Source organism: Heterodontus francisci, chromosome 19, assembly GCF_036365525.1.
Source record: "Heterodontus francisci isolate sHetFra1 chromosome 19, sHetFra1.hap1, whole genome shotgun sequence".
In the NCBI taxonomy this organism is placed as follows: Eukaryota; Metazoa; Chordata; class Chondrichthyes; order Heterodontiformes; family Heterodontidae; genus Heterodontus; species Heterodontus francisci.
The window spans coordinates 40,084,737-40,110,251 of record NC_090389.1 but is presented as its reverse complement, the minus strand read 5'-3'; the positions used below and the strand labels follow the sequence as shown (position 1 = coordinate 40,110,251).

The following is a 25,515-nucleotide window of genomic DNA, read 5'->3' as shown; positions in this document are numbered from 1 at the left end:
ACATCAACAAAACAAAGCACTTCTTCAGTACCTAACACCAGATCTAGTTAGCACAATAGATCATTAAAATGATGATGCTGCATCATTCCATGAAATATGGCAAATGCCAGCCACATCAAGGTTGTACACCTAACCATTTTCCCATCTAAAAATGGTTCAAGTACACACATACACGCAAACACACACACTATATAGTATATATAATCTATAAATATACACTTACCTGGAGGGTTGGTTGTTTGTCATTTCCCTTGGGAGACTTCAACCCACTGGCTTGCTGCTGCAGCAGGAGCTGTCGCGCAACTTGAAAAGCCTACATAAAAAAAGAATAACATTCACCTTTTAACCATAAATGGACCCAATGGGACAGTTTACTACTCCATCACACAAAGAAGAGTTACCACAAATGGTGCTTCATACAGTTTATTTTACCACCTAAACCTACAAGCTAACACCCTAAAAGAAATGTTTTAATAGATAGATGAAATTTATTTCGATTGATGACAGTGCCACATATAATTCTGCAGCATTAAATTCTGGAAGTCTCTTTAAACTTAACAGTGCTTTTATTGAACATAAAGGTACATCAACAAAAAATTCTGCATTCCGATGTCTCCTTTTTCCACTAAAAGAGTATTCCATTTTCAGACTATATTGATGGATGGTTGTCAGTAGATATCAAATTTTCCAAAGGAACAATGCATTATGAGAAGCTGGCTAGCATGTTACAAAACAGCTAAACCCAAGAATCCCTTGTGGCTATGAGTAGGAGAATAAAAAAATGGGACATATTAAAATACCTTACAAACAAAAAGAAAAACAAAAATCGTGAAAGCCACCCTAATAATATAAAAAGTTCAATGTAAAGACAATCATTGGCTAGATCATTAAATGTTTACTTACAAATACAACGCAGTTTGGGGTAATTAGAATTGAATTAAAAATTCTGCTGTCTTTCATCAAAAAAATCATACCATAGATTGCTGGCTTTAAAAGATTTGCGATGCACTAAACGATACTCTGGCTGCTGGAAAATAAAACCTAGCACAGTCATTTTATGCCCAAGCTACTCCCTTTTCCTTCTGATAAATAATCAAACATAGACTGTCCAGAATAAACAAAACCAACAAGCTGGGAAATTCGATGACCATCAGAACTATGAAGATACCAACAAAAAGCAACCCACAGTTCCCACAGTGACTTTCAGTTCCACACCTACATCAGCATAACATCTGAGTAAATAAATTCAGTCACTCTTTCCATTCCCCACCCCCATGTGATTACTCCTACTATTAAACAAACAGTTCAGACCAGTTCCAAACATCTGACCACTGTTAATCACCAAAGACAACTTTTATGGAGTTAAATTTTATTTTGCAAACATTTTGTGTGTGCTTTGGCAGACTGGCTGTTCTTTGTTACTACCTGTTATTTGACTCTATTAAGCAGACTTTTTTTTGGTTGTACAGTCATCTCCAGTATTTACATACAACACGAATGATAAAAATATAAATTGATTCTTCGTAACATTTTCCTTATTCCTCAGCATGACCTAATTTACCATCAATTTAAGGTTAAATCATAACATTTGCATCTTTCAACAACTCCCTTATTCAGCTCATTGGGACTGTATAATTGGCAGATTTAATTCTGGATATGACACAAACAATTACAGAGTGGGGAAGTTTACCGAAAGATCTTAATGCCTCTAAATTTCCGTTGGCTTGCAGTTGTTCTTTGGCTGTTGCTGTGAAGCGGGGGCTGAAGAATGGTGTAAAGATGTTGAATAAACAGGAAGTGCTATGCAGCTGAAGCACACTGAAATGAAAATATACTGGAACGCTGCCCTTTTTGGCCAGCTAAAAAGGCCCACTTCCATAGTAGCAATGCCCATATAAGTAAATGACAAATAAACAAAAGAGTACAATACCTATCTTGACTTTACTCTCAAATTTATCCTCGATTCTATTCATGATACTGCAGCTTTCTGTCAGGTGAGTGCCTCAATACAAACATCTCCTAGTAAAGAAAACCAGTGCCTGCTTTTCAAGACTCCAAGGCAAGACAGCTTGTAAAAAGATGAGCTGCCACACAAACGTTTACAATAAAAGTGGAACAAAATTCCTTTAGAAATCTTATTTCTGTTGTGGCAACTGCCTGCTGGCTCACAGGGACTGATTTGTTATTTTGCACGTAGTCTCTGCCTGTCTGTCATCCTGGGTGCTAATGCTCTAGTAAAATAACTCATTGGGAGCTGTCACGGGGATGTTTACACAAGACTGTTCCTTTCTTCATACAAGGAATTTTTTTTCTGGAATTCATTTTCGTTTGATCTCACATTCAAAGCAACACCACCGTGATAGACATACAAGTCTTAAAGCAAATCCAGACACTAGAGATAAACCACCAGAGGCTGACAGACAGCAGTATTTAAAGCTCACAAATGGGGGTAACAGCATGTTGCCTGAGTATGTATTATGGCAAAACCAAGACATATATTAGGTGGAGCTGACTGTCCATGAATTAAAGTTCAAAAAGCAGGATCATATGACCAGTATACCAGCTTAGAAAAGTGCAGGGAGCATAAGTCCAAGTAACTGTATCTTACTGGCAGAAGTTTGTACTCTATTGTTATAAATTGACAGTTTATGTACATGGGATTCTGCAAATATCAAATAGAAACTCCACTGCACAGGTGACAAATTGTAAATGCTGGTTATGAAGATAATTGACATAGTGTATTTATGTCGCTAAATCATCTCACACCTGTTTTATTTTTATTATTTATTTTATTTTTATTTAGAGATACAGCACTGAAACAGGCCCTTCGGCCCATCGTGTCTGTGCCGACCATCAACGACCCATTTATACCAATCCTATATTAATCCCATATTCCTACCACATCCCCACCTTCCCTCAATTCCCCTACCACCTACCTATACTAGGGGCAATTTATATTGGCCAATTTACCATATTTATCATAATAGATTCTCATCCATTGGCAAAGCATGTGAGAAGGCCACAGGCTCTCCACATAACGTCTGATGCCAATGTTTGTTTCTAATTGAGTAATCAGGAAGCATGTTCTTTAAGCAGTTAGTATTTCCCCTAGTTGGACGTGCCATCTAGTGGCTTGACTGTGAATACATAAAACAAATTACAGTTCCAACATCTAGATTTGAACTGAGTCTTAAACCTTGATTCGTGGATATGCAGAGTGAACAAATTCATTCCCTCCAGTTTTCTCCAGAAGACACTGAGTCACAATGGAGTATTCTGCAAGCATTCCAGCACTCCTCTGCCACCTTACCCAAGTGACCATATTTTATGTGCAAGCTTAGACAGCAAGTGATGAAAAGCTAAGGGCATTTTGTCCTCGTCCAATGTTCACACATACACACTTTGTAGCAGTGGTAACTGGATGGCAATCAAGAGCAGGAGCCTTAGCTGATTTTTTGCCCCGACTAACTCAGAGTGTTTGAGGTCAACTATAATGCTCTATCTGCTACAGCTAATATTAACTAATTTAGCAAGGTTGCGGTATCAACCTCGGACATTCTGCTCTAAATGACTTAGTACACACCATGTAGTGTATACCCATTGAGCCATCAAGAGTGCCCCAGCCAGAGCATTGGCAATGGCTAATATTCATTCTTTTCTTTCACTGCTAAACTCAATAAAAAGCATGCTGGCAATAAACAAATCTGTATGCTTTCATGATATGGAAAATATGAGGAATAGTTTAAATAATTTCCTACAGCTACCTCATGGTCAGCTTTTTTGCTGGCATCAGCACTCACAGTCTTTGACATTAAATAGTCTTTATTATTTCAAATAGATAACGTACAAACAATGCAAATCCAACTCTATAATTTACTGTTGTGTATATATTGACAGAATGCCTTTACTCTTGCCTAGGTTACAACCTTGAATATGTATTCAATAATTGTCCTGCATCAACCACTGTGCTGCTTTATGATGATGCAAAGATCAGCAAAATTAGATGCTTTCATAAAACAACTGATATTGAAATTTTTATTATCCAGCTCAAAATTTAATTAAATAGAATGTTATTATTTTGTAACAAAATAACACTATTTAATTTGGGGTATAATAATTTTTTCACCATTTTTAGTAAGACATTCAGAATTAAATAGGAAATATATTTGGGACATCTTTATTCTTACCTCTTCCTAAAAAAAGTGCAATAGGGTAATGCCGGATCCACCACTGTTCTGTGCCACATTGTAGTAAAATGTAGGGAGCAGATCTGTGATAGCCCCAAAGTGATGAATTCCAGACTTTAGAGACAGTCTAGCGGTAGAGAGGCAAATCTGCAATATTATCACTGCAGAGGTGTTAAAAGCCTTAACTGCTCTCTCAGACTATGGACACTGTTTGCTTTGGGATGTTTTAAGGAGCGCATTGTAGCATGTGAAGTGAAAAATAAAATCAAATAAAAACAGAAGGAACAACATGATGGGTGGCAAGGCGCTGACATTTATACTCCCGCCACCGATTTGCGCCCGTGTGGGCTGCACGCCATGGAGCCGCCACGATATTAAGTTCAGCGGCTCATTTAAATAGCCGGGGCGGACAGCCCCCTGCCAATGATGTGGGGGGCAGGGTGTCCGTCCCTGGCAATAGCATCAGCTGCCTCTGCGCAGGCGCTGACGACATTTTTAAAGGGCTTCGAGCCCTGCCATTCAATTCAAAAACTTAAAGAGACATTGAATTAAAAAAATTAAAAACATTTATTTTGCCCTTCTCCCGACCCCCAATAACCTTCGACTTAATAACTTGCCCTCTCCCCCCAAAACACTTACCTTGTCCACCTGACCTCCCCCCCCACCCCCGCCAAAGTGCATAAACTTTAAACTATGACCCTTCCCACCATCTGCTACACCAATAATATTACTTGGACCCAACTCCCCCCACTCCCGCACTGAGAAACCTACCTCCTCCCCCCTCCCCACCAGTGTTCCGCCTTGGTTCCCTGGACGGGAATCTGAAGCTGCGGGAGTGCCGACCAGCAGCAGGAATATTGCACGGGGACAGACGGCGGGAAAATAAGTATTATTAATCCATTAATTTAAATGCATTTACATATGTTAATGGGGGTCCTGTCACCAAGCGGCGGGGGTCCAGCAGTATCGGGCCAGGCCCTCCCGCGTGGGGGTGCATGGTGGCAATCTCCCGGAGGTATTTTCTGGCCCGCCCCCATCCCCTACCATGACCCCGACATCGAGGGCGGGGGTCTGTAAAATTCTGCCCATGATGTCAGCGCACCTTGGTGCCGCAAATGGTATATACATGTTGTGACAGAAACCACACCTGCCAAATGGAAACATATTAATTTCATCATATGGAACACTTCTTGACTGGACCTTGAACATAACTTGTTTAAAAAGACCACAGGACTGAATGGCAGAAAATATGGCTGCACATTTGCATTCTGGAGAGACAGTTGAATAGAAAGACAATGGGAGTGCTCCCTGATTCGATTAGCCGGATGGGTTTTGTCAATATTGATGATCAAAAGACATTGAGAGTCATTGTCTGATGAAGAGCCAGCATTCCACCCACAACCAGCACCACCCCCCTCCCCCCATTGAGAGTGTCTAATAAGTTTTGAAGAATCAACAAATAGTTTGGTGATGGATGGCCGGCACAGACACGATGGGCCGAAGGGCCTGTTTCTGTTCTGTAAAATTCTATGAGTCTAAACCTCGCAGGTAATGTTGTTTCAAACAAAGAGCCAGTCACATGACTAGCCTGCTGGCCAACCTGGGAATTGATTGAATTGTGCTCATGGTAAAGTTTTGAGGCAGACTGCATTTTGAAAACCAAAGAGAAGCAAGGTCTCTCTCTCTCTCTCACACAAAGTTCCAGGGACCACACAAGCAACTTCAGCCTCAAGACAGAAGGCTCCTGCAGCCTTCTGGTAACAGCGAAATAAGTTTGAAAGTGTGCACTGGGCCCCGCAAGAACTGCAAGACTTAAATTCAATCAAATACTTTACATCCAAACAAAAACCAGTAAATGAATTCCAAGTACTACTTCAAACCTACCCCCTTTAATTCTTTCTCCTCCTCTGCACCTATTTTTAGTAGTTTTAACTGAGTTAAGAGTTTTATAGTTAATAAACTTACACCTTTCTTGTTTAAACCTAAGAAAACCTGTCTGGTTGATTCCTTTACAATTATAATTAGAGAGCAGTGAGCAAGGACTCACTGAGGGGAAGCTAAAAACATTGTGTTTTTAAAAGTTAAACCCTGTTCGGGCCAAACCAGAAAAGGGCCGAGAGGGGGGCCCGAGACCCCTTCCTCATCTGGTCATAACAATGTTCATACTTCCTAGTCCCTTCACAAGAACTAAGCTGTGCTTACAAAGGTGTGCAGAGTTGAGGCAAGTTATTTTCCCAGGAGCAAAAAAGTCAATAGGTCAGAGATCCCCAGCTCCTCTTAGACACTGATTGCCTGATTGGCAAGTAGTTTTACAAACCAAGGAAGGGAGAAAGGAGACAACAGAGGGAGACTGGACTACTTTATTTAAAAGGGAGCAACAAAATTTAAAAGGTAGAAACACGAATTAAAGCAAAAATGAAAACTATACAACAGTAAAACACAAGAGAGGAAAAACAAAGATTATAAAAGAATTACAAACCAAGATTAAAAAGATAAGAGAACTCATCCAGTTATCACAAGTGTTCACGTCAATATATTTACAGGGTTGTATAAATTTTCCACCCTAATTTTAAAATCTTCAGTATTCTTTACAAATTTCTCCATGGCCTCACCTCTCCCTAACTCTGTAACCTCTTCCGGCCCTATAACCCCTCGAGACCTCTGTGCTCCTCTCATTCTGGCCTCTTGCATATGCCCAATTTTAATCACTCCACCACTGTGCTTTCAGCTGTCTTGGCTCTAGGCTCTGAAATTTCCTCCCTAAACCTGTTGGCCTCTCTACTTCTTTCTCCTCCTCTAAAATGCTCATTAAAATCTTTCTCTTTGACCAAGCTTTTGGTCATTTCATTTGATACCTCCTTCTGTGCTCTTGTTAAGTGTCTTTGGACATTTCGCTACATTAAAAGGCAGTATATAAACGCAGGCTGTTGTTGTATGCTCACTGGGTAAGATTTCAATGTATTTGGTCGTTACAGTTCACCTAGTTAAGGATACGTTGTTGAGCATTTGGGTCAACTCCAGTTTCAAATCAGAACTTGAGGGATTCAAAATTCTGAGTATTTCAACCAGCTGCTGAGTGGTGAAGATCCTGTACCAGTTTGTCAGAACTTAGGCACACAATTCCAGAAAATTTGTCACACATCCATACAAGATTGGCAGGGACCTATACACATGCTGAGTAACTGAGCTGCACACTCACCACAAAATTATGGGAGAGATGTACACACAGTGCCATGATATTCAGGGGTTAATACATTTAGAGTCAGATGTCAGATGCACACAACTACCACAAGATCATTCAAGGTCACACCTGGAATATTGTGTGCAGTTTTGGTCTCCTTATCTGAGGAAGGATGCTCTTGCTATAGAGGGAGAGCAGCGAAGGTTTACCAGACTGATTCCTGGGATAGCGGGACTGACGTATGAGGAGAGATTGAGTTGGTTAGGATTATATTCGCTGGAGTTCAGAAGAATGAGGCGGGATCGCATAGAAACCTATAAAATTCTAACAGGACTTGACAGGGTAGATGCAGGAAGGATGTTCCCGATGGTGGGGGAATCCAGACCAGGGGTCATAGTCTAAGGATACGGGGTAAACCATTCACGACTGAGATGAGGAGAAATTTCTTCACCCGGAGAGTGGTGAACCTGTGGAATTTGCTACCACAGAAAGCAGTTGAGGCCAAAACATTAAATCTTTTCAAGAAGGAGTTAGATATAGCTCTGGTGTTTAAAGGGATCAAAGGGTATGGGGCGAAAGCAGGAAAAGGTTACTGAGTTGGATGATCAGCCATGATCATAATGAATGGCAGAGCAGGCTCGAAGGGCCACATGGCCTACTCCTGCTCTTATTTTCTATATTTAAGCATGCTTTCTCAGTGATTTTGATGCACATCTATCACTAAATTTCCAATAGAAACTGATGCAAACCATAAAAAAGAGCCAAATACTAAATTAGCACTGATAAAAATAAGACCTTCCACTTACAGTTGCCTGCAGCTGGACCCTTATAAAGATGGAAAGCGATGTTGTGCATTTGATTAGGAAGAGTTTTCATCTCACTAAAGCATCTGAATCCAATTCTAACTCGGGCCAAATTTGAACAGTTCAAAACTGATGCACATTCTCATAAATTGGAGGATTCCCATGTATGTAGTCCTGATTTAAACAATTCTTGATATATGAAAATTATTTCCCAGCAATAATTTATTTCTCACACAGCAAATACTAGTCCAACTATGCAAATACCTATACTGAACACTAGCCAATTTTCCCCTTCCTGGCCCAATTTGTGCATCCTCGTCATTGCATCAGTTAATTCAAAACAAATGAATATTTAAGGCTAACACCTCTGATGTGTACAACCTGCAGCAAACAATGCAGTGCATTTAATCACTGAGCCATGACAGGGGGTGTTCATACCAACTTTCAAAAGTAAAATAGTTCTGACTTTTCGAATGAGATACCAGCTCCATATAACATGAAAAACTGTTCAACTGAAAACATCATCAAGAAGGATTTCACTATGTAACTGGTTCTTGTTTTAATATTTGATGGAGATTCACAGGTGTACATTGTGCAATTGAAAAGCACTTCCCAAACTATTTATCGTGTCCTCTAATCTTTTGTCTGAACATTATTTTAGAATTATTCCGATATTAAAAAGTGCATGGTACTCAAAGTTAACTTGGGTCATACTGTAAACATATACCCTTCATATATCTTAACACATCAGGATACGAAATCATGAGTTTACATGTTCAATTCAACATACACTTGAAAACCTGTTTGATGTAAAAATCTGCAAATCAATTGCAATTTATCATTCAGGTTTCAAACCAGAATTCTTTGCATGTCATGTGGGTGGGTCACCAATAATTTGGTTGCTCAGCTGCATTATTTTTCCACATACCAGCGGCCTCAGACTATGCCCATGCACATGCCAAGGGTCAGGTATACTGAACTCAATGTGATTACATACAACAAAACTCGAGTTGTCCAAAGGTTGCTGTTCTCTTACTCTGCTATCCTTCACACTGAGTTTATATTTCAGATATCAAAGGAACGAGCTCTCTTGGTAGAGGAGCAAATTGGCCAAGTACTGTTGCTCATCTATTTATTGGTGAAAATGCATAATGGCAACAGTGCTTGTCTGCATCTTGGTCAGAGAATGGGATAGGGTATGGAAAATAGCATAGAAACTCAGAATTACTATAAAAAGTTACCAGCCTCTTGTATATTTCTAATTATTGAGAAAAAAAACTGAAATATTCCACTTCAGAATGTCTACACTACCTTCACTATATCAGCATCTGCTGATTCACTACGAGCCACCATACCACATTGGCGAGTAACTCACCTCCTGACTCCCCAAAGCCTGTCCACCATCTACAAGCACAAGTCAGGAGTGTGATGGAATACTCTCCACTTGCCTGGATGGGTGCAGCTCCAACAACACTCAAGAAGCTCGACACCATCCAGGACAAAGCAGCCTGCTTGATTAGCACCCCATCCACAAACATTCACTCCCTTCACCACCGATGCACAGTGGCAGCAGTGTGTACCATCTACAAGATGTACTGCAGCAATACACCAAGGCTCCTTAGACAGCACCTTACAAACCACAAACTCTACCACATAGAAGGACACGGGCAGCAGTCGCATGGGAACACTACCACCTGCAAGTTCCCCTCCAAGCCACACACCATCCTGACTTGGAAATATATTGCTGTTCCTTCACTGTCACTGGGTCAAAATCCTGGAACTCCCTTCCCAACAGGACTGTGGGTGTACCTACCCCACATGGACTGCAAAGGTTCAAGAAGGCAGCTCACCACCATCTTCTTAAGGGCAATTAGGGAAGGGCAATAAATGCTGGCCTAGCCAGTGATGCCAACATCCCAGGAACAAATAAAAAAAACAGCCAACATTGCTACATCATTTATGCACAAACTGAGAAGTTGTTATCTCTCTTCACTTACCCCACCTAATTAATAGTTTTACAGAAATATGTGTGGTAATTTGCTTTTGTTGTGGTATGATTTCCTCCATTCACTAATGATAATGAAAAAGTTAGCATGAGTATATGGTGGATTTCCTCGCGTTACACATTGACTTAAATTACATTATGGATAGAAAAAAATATAACTAATGGATGCATGGATGTTTCAGAAGGTACTCGATAAGGCATCTCACAAGAGGATTGTTAGAAAAATTCAGGTATATGGCATAAGAAGAAATGTAGGAGCATGAATTGAAAACTGGTTGATAGACAAGAAATAAAAGAGTATGAGTAAATGGGTGTTGCTTGAATTGGAGAAAGGTTGCAATTGCTGTAACCTGGGGGTGGGGGGTTGGTGGTTAATGTTAGGTCCATTTTTATTCTCTCTCACTCTCTTATTCATATTAATTTAAATTTGAGTATAGGAATGTAATCTCGAAATTTGCTGATAACACAAAAGTAGGGGCTCGGCAAAAGGCTGTAAAAGATATGAGGAAGACACGGGCAAACTAGTAGAATGATAAACAAAGCGAGAAAAAAAGGCAAGCAGCAATCCGGATTTTATTAATAGGGGCATATAGCAAAAGAGTAAAGATATAAATATAAATTTGTGCAAAATATTGGTTAGAATTTTGTGTGGAGTTTTGGGTGCCCCATTATAAAACAAAAATCCAGCTGCAGGGAGTATATAGCTAAATTCACCAAAATGATGTTAGGGATGGGAAACGATAGTTCTGATGAGAGATTGGAGACACTAGATGAGATTCAATAGGTTTTTAAAATCATGGAAGTTTTGGTGGAGTGAATGATAGATTCAGTGACAAGGGCTCGTTAATTTGAAACTGTAATTAGGAAAGTGAGGACAGGGGTTGGGGAAATGCCTTCAGTGCGAGGTATTGTTGGAGCATTTTTTTTAGTTCATTCTCAGGATGTGAGCATCACTATTTATGCCACATTTATCGCCGATCGCTAGTTGCCCTGAGTTTGATACAACGGAGTGGTTTTCTAAAGCATTTCAAAGGACAGATAAGAGTTAACCATGTTGATATAGGACTGAAGTCACAAACAGACCAGACTGGGGTAAGGACAGTAGGATTCCTTCCCTAAAAAGGACATTAGTGAACCAGTGGAATTATACAACAATCTGATAGCTTCACAGACATTTTTACTGATACCAGAATTTTATTCCAAGATTTTTAAAACTGAATTCAAATTTTCAAACTGCCATGGTGGGATGTGAACACCCATTCTCTGGATTATTAGTCCAGGCCTCTGGATTATTAGCCCAGTAGCACAACTACTCTTTTTTTTCTTTTGGGCCTCCTTATCTCGAGAGACAATGGATACGCGCCTGGAGGTGGTCAGTGGTTTGTGAAGCAGCGCCTGGAGTGGCTATAAAGGCCAATTCTAGAGTGACAGGCTCTTCCACAGGTGCTGCAGAGAAATTTGTTTGTCGGGACTGTTGCACAGTTGGCTCTCCCCTTGCGCCTCTGTCTTTTTTCCTGCCAACTACTAAGTCTCTTCGACTCGCCACATTTTCGCCCCGTCTTTATGGCTGCCCGCCAGCTCTGGCGAACGCTGGCAACTGACTCCCACGACTTGTGATCAATGTCACAGGACTTCATGTCGCGTTTGCAGACGTCTTTATAGCGGAGACATGGACGGCCGGTGGGTCTGATACCTTTGGCGAGCTCGCTGTACAATGTGTCTTTGGGGATCCTGCCATCTTCCATGCGGTTCACATGGCCAAGCCATCTCAAGCGCCGCTGACTCAGTAGTGTGTACAAGCTGGGGATGTTGGCCGCCTCGAGGACTTCTGTGTTGGAGATACGGTCCTGCCACCTGATGCCAAGTATTCTCCGGAGGCAGCGAAGATGGAATGAATTGAGACGTCGCTCTTGGCTGACATACGTTGTCCAGGCCTCGCTGCCATAGAGCAAGGTACTGAGGACACAGGCCTGATACACTCGGACTTTTGTGTTCCGTGTCACTATACTACTGTATTCAGAAGTGTGATGCAGCAGAATCAGTGGCATGAAATGCTTTGCCACATAGAGTGGTTGAGGCAGAGATCAGTGCATTTTAAAAGAAAAGAAAATCTGGACAAATACCTGAAGTACAGCTAGCTACAATACTATGGGGAGATAGTAGGGGGATTAGTGTTGGATTGCTCTAACAAAGTGTTAACACAGTGACAATGGGCTAAATAGCCTCCTTCTGTGCTCTAAGCTTCTAAGGTTCTGCAGCAACATAACAGAAGGTCAGGGACATATACACCATTCACATCTATGAATTTGTCTTAATGTTCCAAGAGTTATCAGGTTTAAAATAATTTTATAGTATATCTTCTTTCATAAACTAATCCCATCATGTACCCTAAACATAAACATACTTTTAAAGATTTACGGTAGTCTAACACTAACCACACATTTTTTACTTAAACTGGATGTTCGATGATTAGTCAGTTAATCATTATTGTTTTTCCATAAGATATCATGAAGAGCAGATACTACAGTTGTCAGCTGGAAAACCCTTTGTTGGTTTTACTGCCCTCCCCTCTTTTACATAACATTACAGTGAAAAATTCTTCAGTCATGAGAATAGACAGGCAATATTCTCCTAGACACCTTCTAATATTGCCCTATAAACAGCAACTAAGAGACAGGTGATATTGACCAGGACTACCTGAGCTTCTAATGTTGTTTCTCTCGATGTGTCAACGTCTCAAAATCATTCTGTATTGCCTCACAAAAATCCAACTGAGTGAAATTTCACCTTGTGGTCAATCTAGGTCAGAGGCTTGCAAAGTACTCTTTATGATACAATGTACTAATGCTAAATAAAACAGATGTAGGTGCATTGAACAGTTAAACATTTTGCTTAGACAGCAGTGATTTAGCATACCTGCAATCAAATGAGTGGCATTAGATTAAAGCGCACAAAAAATTCCAAATCATAATTTAGCTTACAGTGCTTTCTTACAAAGCCCCTTGCAAAATCAAGCTGAGGTAAGGAGGTTACGTTGAACTTGTATAAGACACGAGTTTGGCCTCAGCTGGAGTATTGCATCCAGTTCTGGGCGCCACACTTTCAGAAAGATGTGAAGGCATTGCAGAAAGTACAGAAAAGATTCACAAGAATGGTTCCAGAGATGAGGAACTTCAGGTATGAAGACAGATTGGAGATTTTGGGACTGTTTTCCTTGGAGAAGGGAAGGCCAAGTGGAGATTTGATATAGGTATCCAAAATTATGAGGGGTCTGGACAGAATGGATAGGGAAAAACTGCTCCCACTCGTGAAAAGATTGAGCACAACAGGGCACAGATTTAAAATGATTGGCATGGGAAGTGAAAATGACATGAGGAAAAACTTTTTCATGCAGCAAGGAGTCAGGATCTGGAATGCATTGCCTGAGAACATAGTGGAGGCAGATTCAATTGAGGCATTCAAAAGGGAATTTGACTAATATCTGAAAAGGAAGAATGCAGGGTTATGTGGAGAAGGCGGGGAAGTGGCATTAGGTGAATTGCTCATTCGGAGAGCTGGTGCAAACATGATGGACCGAATGGCCTCCTTCTGCACTGTAACAATTCAGTGATTCTGTGACATCTGGGATGGTTAAAATAACTGTCCTTTCTAGAATAATAAACTCATATATAACAAGCATAACAAAAACATCTGATCAATTATCTCTTTGTTGATTGTGGGATCTTACTATGTGCAAGCTAACTTTTGTGGTTGCCTAAATCACAGCAGTGACTATACTTCAAAAGCAAGCACTTTAGACATCCTGAGGTCATGAAAGGCGCTATAAGTGCAAGTCATTTTTTTAAAGTATATTTATTGGAATTAAGGGATTTTAAGTGATACAGAACAGTACTTGAATAGCATCTACCATTGAAATGAAATCTTTTTAGTTCATGCAAAAGATGTGAAAAAAGCAATATTCCTCATTTAGTGCATCCATTCCTGGAAATCAACCCAAATCCCACAAACCAAGAAATTTAGTGCAGTAGCATGCCAGCAAAAATTTTTTTAAATTATAAGACAAAATAGAAAAGACGTGTTCCCTTTGAAACCTGCTTTATCATATGACACTTTGGATTGATCATAATTTTGCATTCAAATAGCATATTAATGTTGTTCAATACAATGGAGATAAGCATTTTTCAAAAGACAGAATATCAACAAACATTTTGTGTCTATAAAATGTCAAAAGTGCTTCAAATATTCTGTTGTATGAATTAAAGGTTATTCTGAACTTCCTGCTAATAATAGCCTCATTTTGAGTACCACTGTAAACCTCGAATGTGAAAATGGACTTGAAACTAATTGATATAATTGCTTGAAGATGTGCAGGCAGGTGAAACCTGATCCCCTAGACCATTGTAGAGACCAGGAACAACAGAGGAATGTTTACACAATGGTTGGAGTTTAATAGACAGACAAGCCTAGCTTTCAGACAGTCAGCAAAAACATCACTAACAGGTGACCTCTTAATGTAGTCCTTTCTCAAAGTATGGCTTTGCATCCTGGCAGCCAATGTCCCTAATGTCAAGGTTATCTGCTTGACTTTCTGTGGGATTTCACGCTTCTTCAGTACTTAGAGAACCTGACATTTAGATCAGAAATCCTATCCTATTTGAAGATTATCGTTTAAACCAAAGAAGTTGAATGAAACATATGTTCAAATCCTTCAAAGGCATTTTGTATACAAATCTTCACAAACAAAATTAGTACTGTTTTAATCTCCAAGTTACCTTCAGCTTCCGATAATCACACACTAGTGCAAATTCAAACAAATTCTGGAATAACACATTACTAATGGAAATCTTACACTACCATTTATGAACATATGAATTACATGTAGGAAAAGAGTAGCTGGTTCATTAAGCCTGCCCCACACTCATGATACCAACAGCCATGCAATCTCCAGGGAAAGGACTAAAAACAGGAAAAAAAGGGCAATAAGGGGGGAAAATCTCTGTGAAATTACAATTGCATTGCAGTTAGTAAGCTTACCACTAAAGGTATCGGGCAAAATATTATCGATAAGAAAACCAACAATACTCATTAGCTAAGTGCCAAAAACAAGCAACTTTCAATCCCAATTCAATATAAATTTGGGGGCAAAATTGTAATTTGTCTCAATATACACTTATTTATCCATTACCATATTAGCTAATGGCCTTGCTGGTACTGCACCAGCGAAACAATATGTGAATTGCAGTGACTGATGAAGTAAATGTCCCCAATTTCAATTGGGGAAGTGACCAGTGCAGGAAATTGGTTACCAAATGCTAGAAAGAAAGCCTCTCCTGTGTACTTCTTAGTAATCATAGAGCAAGAACAGCACTGCTGAATAAATGAAAAGAAATCAGCTAGTACTTAGCTTAGGAAGAATAACCAGATAATAATATACAATTCAGAAAAGTAAGTGATACCAGGCATGGACAGTTGGACATTGTTGGTCTGTTCTGTACATGTGTAGTGTCACGTTAACAGCAGCACACTAAATAAATATCTGTGCTGCTTATAGTCTGATGGACTTTCTGTATCAGTAGCTGAAAATATTGACTTAACAATCATTTTTTGGGGCTTTTTTATATTTCATTTTTATTTTAATTGCATCCACCCCATGCATCAGATCAGATTAATTTCTTTGCTGGTCCATTTTCCTGGTGGTTGGGTTGAGCCTCTCTCTCCAAGACAATCATTTTCCTGGCTGGCAATCTAAAGACATGATCCCTCATGAACCTTTTCTTCATTTTTTTTTTACTACATGGATGTTTTGGACTTAGACCATAGCTTCAGGTCTCTGAAACTGGAGGCTAAATTAATTCAAACATTCACTCCTATTATCAATAACTGTTAGGTTTACAGGGACCAGTCATTCTTCACCTTTTTCAGTGTTTTGTTAGCAAACTATAACAAAGGTACTCATGAATAAACTCCATAGGATTCCCTCTTCACTATTACAGGAAGGGTTTCGGTGTTAAAAGCAAAACATAATGCAAGTAAACACACTATTCAAACTCTTGAAGCTCTGGATATTTTTATTACTATGAGAAAACTAAATGTGCAAAAGTTCTAATTTCTAAATTGCAAAATTATAATATGACAAACTATCTAGTTAAGAGTTGTGTGCAAATTATTTCTGGATAGAGAAAGGAATCTCAGTAAGACAAGTAAACATCTTCCCCTTCAATGGTCCCCCCGTAAGCTGTAAATGAAGTGAGTGCCTGGTACCAGATAATGCCCTGCTCACTGGGTAGGTCAGCAAAGCTATGTCTAGTTGACAGGTTCAGTTTACAGGAGACCAGCACTTTGTTTGGATATCCCGACCTTGCTCACCACTATCTTAACATATGGCAAAAATAATTCCATTATGTTAGTTGAATTACACTGCAAGTAGTTGAGAGTATGAGTGTTAACCCTTTAAAAAATTGTATAGTATTTATTAACTACCTATATGATTTATTTAACATGCTTTGAATTCAAGTGAAGTAGTACATTATGAACAGAAAATGGAAAATACACTATTCCATGAAATGAATAATACTTCTATATAATGTGACAGCAAATGAGACTAGTACTCTATGGGTTAATAAAGATTTGAACATAAATGCCTTTGCTGTCTATAATCTGTTAATTTACTTGGCTATAATATTATTGATGCATTTATTGCACATAGAAAATGTACTGCAGGGTTAAGAAGGTCAAATCACACAATGCTAAACATGTCAAACCATAATGAATATTATCTCTTTTTTTAAATAAGATTATATGCAAAGTAATTCATTTCTGCTAATTTATTTGGGACCGTGGTCCTGTTTTTTTCTTAATCGACTCCATTACTTCTTTTTGCCTCGTATATATTTGTTAAACTCCATCTAAAACTACAAGGAAACTGTCAACTAAATATTGTTTCATTCATGAGCTGCTCTTCCAAGTCAATTATATCTTTCAACTTCAGGGGCATTGTATGATAAACTGGCTGTAAAAATCATTCGCATTAATACATTACGATGCCTCGGTTCCAAAAGGTAATTAAAGAAGTAAATGACTCATAAGAATAGACATATTAGCTGCAAAATGAAAGGCAACAGAGCTGCCACATGAAAATATGTACCATTAAGGTACTGCATTTTCATGTACTTGTAATCATCCACAGTGGCTTTCCGCATCTTTAACACCCCTGCTTTAAGTTAATTGAGAACGAGAGAGCATCTTATTTCAACAATGTCAGAAATCTTACAGATGATAAATAGCAGATTTAAAAAGGAAGCTCTCTTTAGTGTGGCAGATAGCTTCTCTGTTAGCTGTTCATGAAAATAGTCTGGAAACCTATTACATGTAAAATGCCTCTTTGATTTCTCATTTTTGTATTGGTTATATTGCTCATTATCAGAGCTATTTATAGTTACAACAAAAGGAAGTAGTACAAAAATATTATAACAAGTTTAATATCAAAGAGTTGCATGTTGCACCTCCCTCAACAATCCTACTTTAAGTATTTAACACAATTCAGTGACAACACTGCACAGAAGTCACTTTCGTACTTACTGAAGTGTATTTAAAATGCAGCATGTATGTGTAAATGCCGTGCTAAACACACTTGCTATGTTAGGGAAGCACAGACACTATCAAGGGCAAAGGACCTACACACTTAGGTAACAATAAATGACAGGCTGTGGTTCAAGCCCATTAGCTGCTATGCGAGAGTAACACCATCCACTAACAGACGACCTGTGAAAAAGTCTAAGATGTGTTTAAATCTTGGAGTGGGAATGCTGAATTAATTCTTTTGAATTGCAATCCCTCAACCACAGCAAATTACCTTCATTAATGATTGAAAAAATCTGCCTCTGTAATAAGCAAAGGGAGGGGGGAAATCAGCATCATTTAGCTATTACTATTTATACTTTATGTAACTAGTAAGCCGTGTTTTACTGCACTGTGCGAATATCTTAATTCTTTTATGTGTAATCTGTGAGTGAATGTGAAAAAGTGAATAGTATGAAAATTTAGTAGCACAATATTGTTTGAAAGTTTAAAAACTCAGTAAATCAAATGAACAATACTTTTTTAAAAATTGCAAATATGCATAGTCAATAGATATTTGCCAATGCCACCGAATATGAAGTGACAGAATTAGCTTCCAATGTCATTGTATTTTCAAAAAATTATCCAATATCCTGCGACAGAGAGTAATGCAGCACATATTTCTAGTTCTGACTTTAAATTGGAAATATTCAAGTGAAAGGTATTATGTTAGTAAGACATCAGTGGCTTTTAGGAGCCTTTATTTTTTTAAGCAATTTCATGAAGCTTAATAGACTGAATGAAGACATTTTCTTATGCTGAATTGCCTGTGTAGTAAAATGCACCAAGTACAATAGAGTTTTTATATCCAGCAATCTCCATCCAGCCTTCAAATGATGTCACCAACATAGTGCACAAGGTTCATGAAAGCCCTCAACACTGAGCCATATTGGAAGATGCAACTGCTTAGTTTTATTCTAAGGTGGCATTCAAGAATGCAGCATTTTTAAAAATTAACCATTTGATTTCATATTTTTGCATAATTATTTACATATATCTTTCCAGTACTGCTCAAAAGAGGAAATGGCAGATGTTTGGGAGCAGGTCTCCTCATCAGAGGAATATTGCGAAGTCAGGAGTTAAGGAAGAAAGAAAAAAGACAACAGCGAGATAGATTTCTAGATTTTGTAATGCACCAGAAAAGAATTTCACAATGGCTTTCAGTGGTACAAAAATAAACAAGTTAGTATCCCAATTGCTTTCTATGATCTTTATGTACAGAAGATCCATGAGAAGACTTAGTGAAAAAGACCATCTACTGTTTATAAAGAATGTAGCACTTGTAGGATTCATGTGTTTTTAGCTTACTGTTCATGATACTATAATTAATATTTTTAATGGTCAACTACACAATGAACAATTGATCCACACATGCTTGCATTTCATCCATTGCAGCAAGACCTGGACAGCATCCAGGCTTGGGCTGATAAGTGGCAAGTAACATTTGTGCCACACAAGTGCCAGGCAATGACCATCTCCAACGAGAGAATCTAACCATCTCCCTTTGACATTCAATGGCATTACCATTGCTGAACCCCCCACTATCAACATACTCGGGGCTACCATTGACCAGAAACTGAACTGGAGTAGCCATATAAATACCATGGCTACAAGAGCGGGTCAGAGGCTAGGAATCCTGCAGCAAATAACTCATCTCCTGACTCCCCAAAGCTTGTCCACCATCTACAAGGCACAAGTCAGGAGTGTGATAGAATACTCTCCACTTGCCTGGATAGCTGCAGCTCCAACAACACTCAAGAAGCTTGACACCATCCAGGACAAAGCAGCCCGCTTGATTGGCACCCCATCCTCAAACAGTCACTCCCTCCACCACTGACGCACAGTGGGAGCAGTGTGTACCATCTACAAGATGAACTGCAGCAACGCACCAAGGCTCCTTAGACAGCACCTTCCAAACCGTGACCTCTACCAACTAGACGGACAAGGGCAGCAAATGCATGGGAACACCACTACCTGCAAGTTCCCCTCCAAGTCACACACGATCCTGACTTGGAACAATATCGCCGTTCCTTCACTGTCGCTGGGTCAAAATCCTGGAACTCCCTTCCTAACGGCACTGTGGATGTACCTACCCCACATGGACTGCAATGGTTCAAGAAGTCAGCTCATCACCACCTTCTCAAGGGCAATTAGAGATGGGCAATAAATACTGGACTAGCCAGCGACACCCAAATCCCATGAATGAATGAAAGAAAAATTGAAACACATGTAAGCTTAGCATATTGCTTGTTGTGCAGCGATTTTTTAGAACAGTGGCACATTTTGACATTCCTCTTTAAAATAGTTTATTTCACAGAACATTGTAACCTAAAAAAATTGATGAAATGCAGTTGATTCTGTCATCAGCTCAATCAATTTCATAAGCAGAAGATTGTGCCTTAGGTTTCTTTGTACTGCTCCTGAATTAGTTTTTAATAACACAGAGGACTCATCATACCTGTATTAACACCTGTGACCACACACGCCTATACTCGTAGTAACGTAGTTTTACAATTGGTTGACAAAGACTGACTAACCTCATGAAGTTATTGAGGTCTACTTTCTGGGTTAAATGACTCACAATGAAAGTCTATCAATTACCAACAGAAGCATTCTGTTGTCCTTTTACAAGTGTATCCCTATAATGAAACATAGGGCTGGATTTTGTTCCCAGCCCAATGTCGGGTTTTGTGGGGGAGGGGGGGGAAATCGGAGTGGCAGGGGCCTGCAACGGAACCCGACGCCGGGATTGCCGGGCCCAATTTTCCCGGCGATGGGGAAGCTCTGTGGCGGCCCCTCCACCGCTCTGTAACGGGACCCTGGTTTAAACATTTAAATGACATGTTTGTATTAATTAAACTCTAATCCGCAGTGATCTTCCCTTCAGTTCCCGATCTTCAGCGCGAAGTGCAGCATTCATGTGCCTTCACTTTCCCTTCCAAGGAAAGCTGGTACCACTGAGGTGGGGGTAGGGGGTCAACTCTGCACCTTGTGTACAGGGAAGGGGGGAGGGGTCAACCCCTCACTTTGTGTATAGGAAAGGGGTGGGGGGGGGGGTGGAGAAGGGGTCAACTCTGCACTTTGTTGAACTGTCTGCAGGACTGACACCCTTTTAGAATTGACGCCATGAATACATAAAGTGGGTGCCTGCTGCAAAATCGGGGCGGCACGGGTCCCATGTGGGACAGCCACCATTTTCTGCACGGGACTACAAAATCCAGCCCATAGAAAAATTATTCAGCCTATTGCGTCCATGTCGGCTGAGGAAGAGCTATCAGTCTAATTCTGCTTTCCAGCTCTTGGTCCATAGCCCATAGCCCTGTAGGTTATGGCACCTCAAGTGCATATACAAGGGACTAGATTTTGTATTCCCGGTCGTGGAACATGGGGCCATCCCCCACAGGACCTGCGCCTCCGCGTTTACACGGCGGGCGGGCCATTTTATATATTCATGGCGGGCTCCCCCCCCAATCACGTGGCAGGGACAGCCTCAGCGATGCCATTCACGGCATCACATGTTGAAGGAACAGGTGTGGCGCCATTTTTAAAAGGCTGCAAACACTACACCATAATGCAGAGTTCACCCATTCCACCCCCATCCCACCCATCAGAGTGCGGAGTTCACCCCTTTCCCACCTCGGTGGCACCAGCTTTCCCTGGATGGGAATGTGAAGGCGCATGAGTGCTGCTCGTCATGCTGAGGATCAGGAACTGAAGGCAAGATCATTGCCGGTTATATTTTAATTCATGCAAATATGTTGGTTAAATATGCTTGGTTAAATATCCCGTTGAAGAGCGGCAGAAGGGCCACCTCGGAGCTTCCCTGCCGCTGGGAGGATCGAGCCCAACAATCCCGGCGCGGGTTCCCTGGCGACCGCTGCTGCTCTGATTTCCACCACCATCCCTCTCTCCCCCACCCCTACCACGAAACCCGACATCGAGCTGGGAACAAAATCCAGCCCCAAGTGTTTCTTTAAATGCAGTGAGGGTTTGTGCCTCTACCACCTTTTCAGGCAGTGAGTTCCAGACCCCAACCATCCTCTGGGTGAAAGAATTACTCAACTCGCCCCAATCCTTCTACCAATTATTTGAAATCTCTACCCCCTGGTTATTAATTTCCCTGCTGATGGAAATAGGTCCTTTCTATCCACTCTATCTTGGCCCCTCATAATTTTATGCACCTCAAATAAATCTCCCCTCAGTCTCCTTTGTTCCAAAGAAAATAAAAATTCTCCATTCCTGGCAACATTCTCGTAAATCTCTTCTGTAGCCTCTTGAGTGTGATCACATCCCTCCTGTAATGCAATGACCAGAACTATACGCAGTACTCATGTTGTGGTCTAGTGTTTAAACGGTTCTAGCCAAACCTCCACGCTCTTATACTCTAGGCACCAGCCAATAAAGGAAACTATTCTGTATGCCTTCTTGACCATGTTATTTACCTTGAGGTATCTGCATACATAGATTCCCTCTATTCCTTTACAATTCTCAGAATCCTACCATTTACTGTGTATTCCTTTGCCTTGTTTGTCCTCCCCAAATGCATTACATTACACTTCTCTAGATTGAATTCCATTTGCCACTTTTCTGCCCATCCAACCAGTCCATTGATATCATCCTGCAGTCTGCAGCTTTCTTCCTCACTTATCAACAGCATGGTTAATTTTTGTATCATTTGAAAACTTCTTAATTATACTCCGCTACAGTTAAGGCTGTATCATTGATATATACCATGAGCAGTAAGGAACTGAATACTGAACCCTGTGTAACCTCACTGGAAACAGCCTTCCAGTCATGAAAACGTCGGTTGACCAAAACCTTTTACTTCCTTCCAGTGAGCCAATTGAGGATCCAATGCCACTTTTCCTTGGATCCCATGAGCTTTTAATTTTCAGATCAGTATGCCATGTCAGGCTTGCTAAAATCAGTGTAGACTACATCAAACGTGCTACCCTCATCAAAACCCCCACCCCCCCACGCTGTTATATCCTTAAAAAATTCAATCAAGTTAGTCAGACACGACATTCGCTTCACAAATCCATGCTGCTCGTCTTTGATTAATCTGTACCCCTCTAAATGACGATTTATACCGTCACTCAATTTTTTCCCAATAATTTTCCCACCACTGAGATTAGGCTGACAAGCCTATACTCTTCCTCCTTTTTTAAACAACGGTACAATGTTAGCAGTCCTCCGTCCTCTGGCACTGTGCCTGTAGCCAGAGAGGACTGGAAAATGATGATCAGAGCCTCCGCTATTTCTTCCTTGCTTCCCCTAGCAGCCTGGGACACATTTCATCCGGGTCTGGTGAATTATCCACTTTCAAGGATGCTAACAGCATTAATATTTCCTCCCTCTCTGTGTTTTTTATCCTATCCAATATTTCACACTCATCCTCTTTAATAAAATGTCTGCTTCGTCCCTCTCTTTTGTGAAAACAGACGCAAAGTATTCATTAAGAACCATACCCACGTCTTGCGCCTCCATGCATATGTAACTTTTTCTGTCTCTAATTGGCCTGACTCTTTCCTCAGTTATCCTCTTGCTCTTTTACGTATTTATAAAACAACTTTGGCTTTTCTTTCATTTTACCTGTCAATATTTTATCAGGCCCTACTTTTGTCTTGCTAATTTCATTTTTAATTTCACCCTGCATTTTCTATACTCCTCTCGGCTTTCTGCAGCATTGAGCTCTTGGCATCTGACATAAGATTTCTGAAGAAGGGTCACTGACCTGAAATGTTAACTCTGCTTTTCTCTCCACAGATGCTGCCAGACCTGCTGAGTATTTCCAGCATTTCTTGTTTTTATTTCAGATTTCCAGCATTCGCAGTTATTTTGCTTTTATATAAGATTTCTTTGTTTGCCTTAGCCTATTCTGTGTGCTCTTTGACCTTCTGGGGCAGGGGATGGGTCTAGATTTGTGGGTCCCACTTTTTTCTTTGTGGCAACTTGCTCTGAATCTTGTTTAGCTCTTCCTTGAATGCCTCCCACTGTAGCTGTTTCCAGTCCACTTTTACAAATCATAGCTTAGTAATATTGGCCTTTCCTCAATTTAAAATTTTTACTCTTGGTCTGTCTTTATTCTTTACCATAACTACTATAAATCTAACTGTATAATGATCATTACCACTAAAACGTGTTCCCACTGATATTCCTTCCACCCACCCCAATTCATTTCCTAAAACTAAGTTCAGAACTGCCCCTTCTCTTGTTGGGTTGCTACATACTGGTTAAAAAAAGTTCTCCTGAATGCATTTAAGAATTCTTCACCCTCTGTACCTTTTATAGTGAATGTAGCTTTCAGCCTTTTGGAGGCACTGCAGCAACGTTAGCTGCAGCTCAAGTTCGAAAACCTGGAGCTCAAGCTCCTCCGGCTGATGACGTTTCCTGTACATGTGGTTACACAGGACATGAGAAGTGTCCTGGAGTTCCCGCAAGGCACAGGGTTTGTATTCAATAGGACTTAGGTCACTTGCCATGTCTTGATTTATTAGACTAACTAAATTTAACCAAAATAGACTACATTCTGTTCCATTATATTTTGAAAGACATTGTGGGGCGGGAGGGGAATTGACTAATCCCGAAAAATGGATGTTGGGGTTTAAGGTACCCAATTAACCTTGCCTCATTCATTGTGTTGCAGGCAGCATGTTAAATTCATGCTGCCTGCTCTTTTAAATGATTGCTGTGTGCAACCAGTGTTCCCCATGCTGTTCATTGGCTGCACACATCAGCAAGGGACCCAATATTGGGATTGGCTGGCCTTACTTAAAGCCTGCACCTCTTAAAAGTGAGGCGCACTGTGGAAAGAAGGACAGACATTCTGAATCCTCAGAGGAAATTCTGGCAAATTCTCAGGAGGCAGTGAGAGGAAGCAGAAGGAAAGGTCAATGCCAGCAGCATTGCTCTAAGAACATAATCAGGTGCAGGAAAAAGTTTAATGATCTAACATGAGTTGTCAAGGTTGTCAATTCACTACACCTCCATTACCCACCGACCAACAATCTCAAATAATCAGTACTCAACCCCAAAATTCACATGCTTTATCTGACCCTCACACACTTTAGCACTGTTGCAAGCCTCACATCCACATCTCAGTGCTTACACACGCTGGCAGCTATTCAACCTTGACACCCACACCATCCAAAGATATTGCAGGATATATTCCATACTGACACACGTACATCTTTCTTGCAAGAGAAGGTGCTGTTTAACAGTAAACAATAGGAAAGAACTGGAGGTGAAGTTCACCTTCACCTACTTAACCCCCATGGAGGAGACAGTGCTGGCCATCATGGGAAGGGGCATCACTGAACCCTCGCGACTTTGCAAGGTTGGAGGGACCAATGCTGAGCATATCTCCATAGCTAATCCTTGATCTTGTAACCCACTTCTCATTTCATACCATAATTTCTTCTAACTCGCAAGTTGCAGATGTTGTAAGCGCACACTTCTTAATTTCTGGCTCTCCCCTCACAGAGCCCAAACTTGTCCATTTTCATTTCAGATATCCAAGAACTGGTACCTTCCCTGTCAGTGCAGGAAGAGAAAGGAGAAAGTGATAATGAAGTGACATCATGGGCTGAATTTTCGTCATGGAGGCAAGAAACAGGAATCGGGTTTGTTTTTGGGTCAGAACCTGATTAAAGTTAAAATTTTCAAGGCGGTGATCCCTTAAACAATATGGAGACAGGTTTCCTGCCCACTTAGAGCCGGTGA

At 40.4% G+C, this 25,515-nt stretch overlaps 1 protein-coding gene across 19 annotated transcripts in view; it reads right to left on the bottom strand.

The window, feature by feature from the left end:
- LOC137380025 (forkhead box protein P1-like) overlaps positions 1-25,515 on the bottom strand; it is a 621,483-nt gene that overhangs the window by 238,013 nt on the left and 357,955 nt on the right. For 16 of the 19 annotated variants that reach the window (XM_068051516.1, XM_068051514.1, XM_068051512.1 and 13 more), the window contains one exon: positions 224-313. In XM_068051516.1, the coding sequence (XP_067907617.1) occupies positions 224-313 (90 nt within the window). Of the gene's footprint in view, positions 1-223; positions 314-903; positions 1,166-1,690; positions 1,708-25,515 lie in introns of those variants that run through there. The other 3 variants (XM_068051532.1, XM_068051531.1, XM_068051527.1) reach the window with 3 other exon arrangements.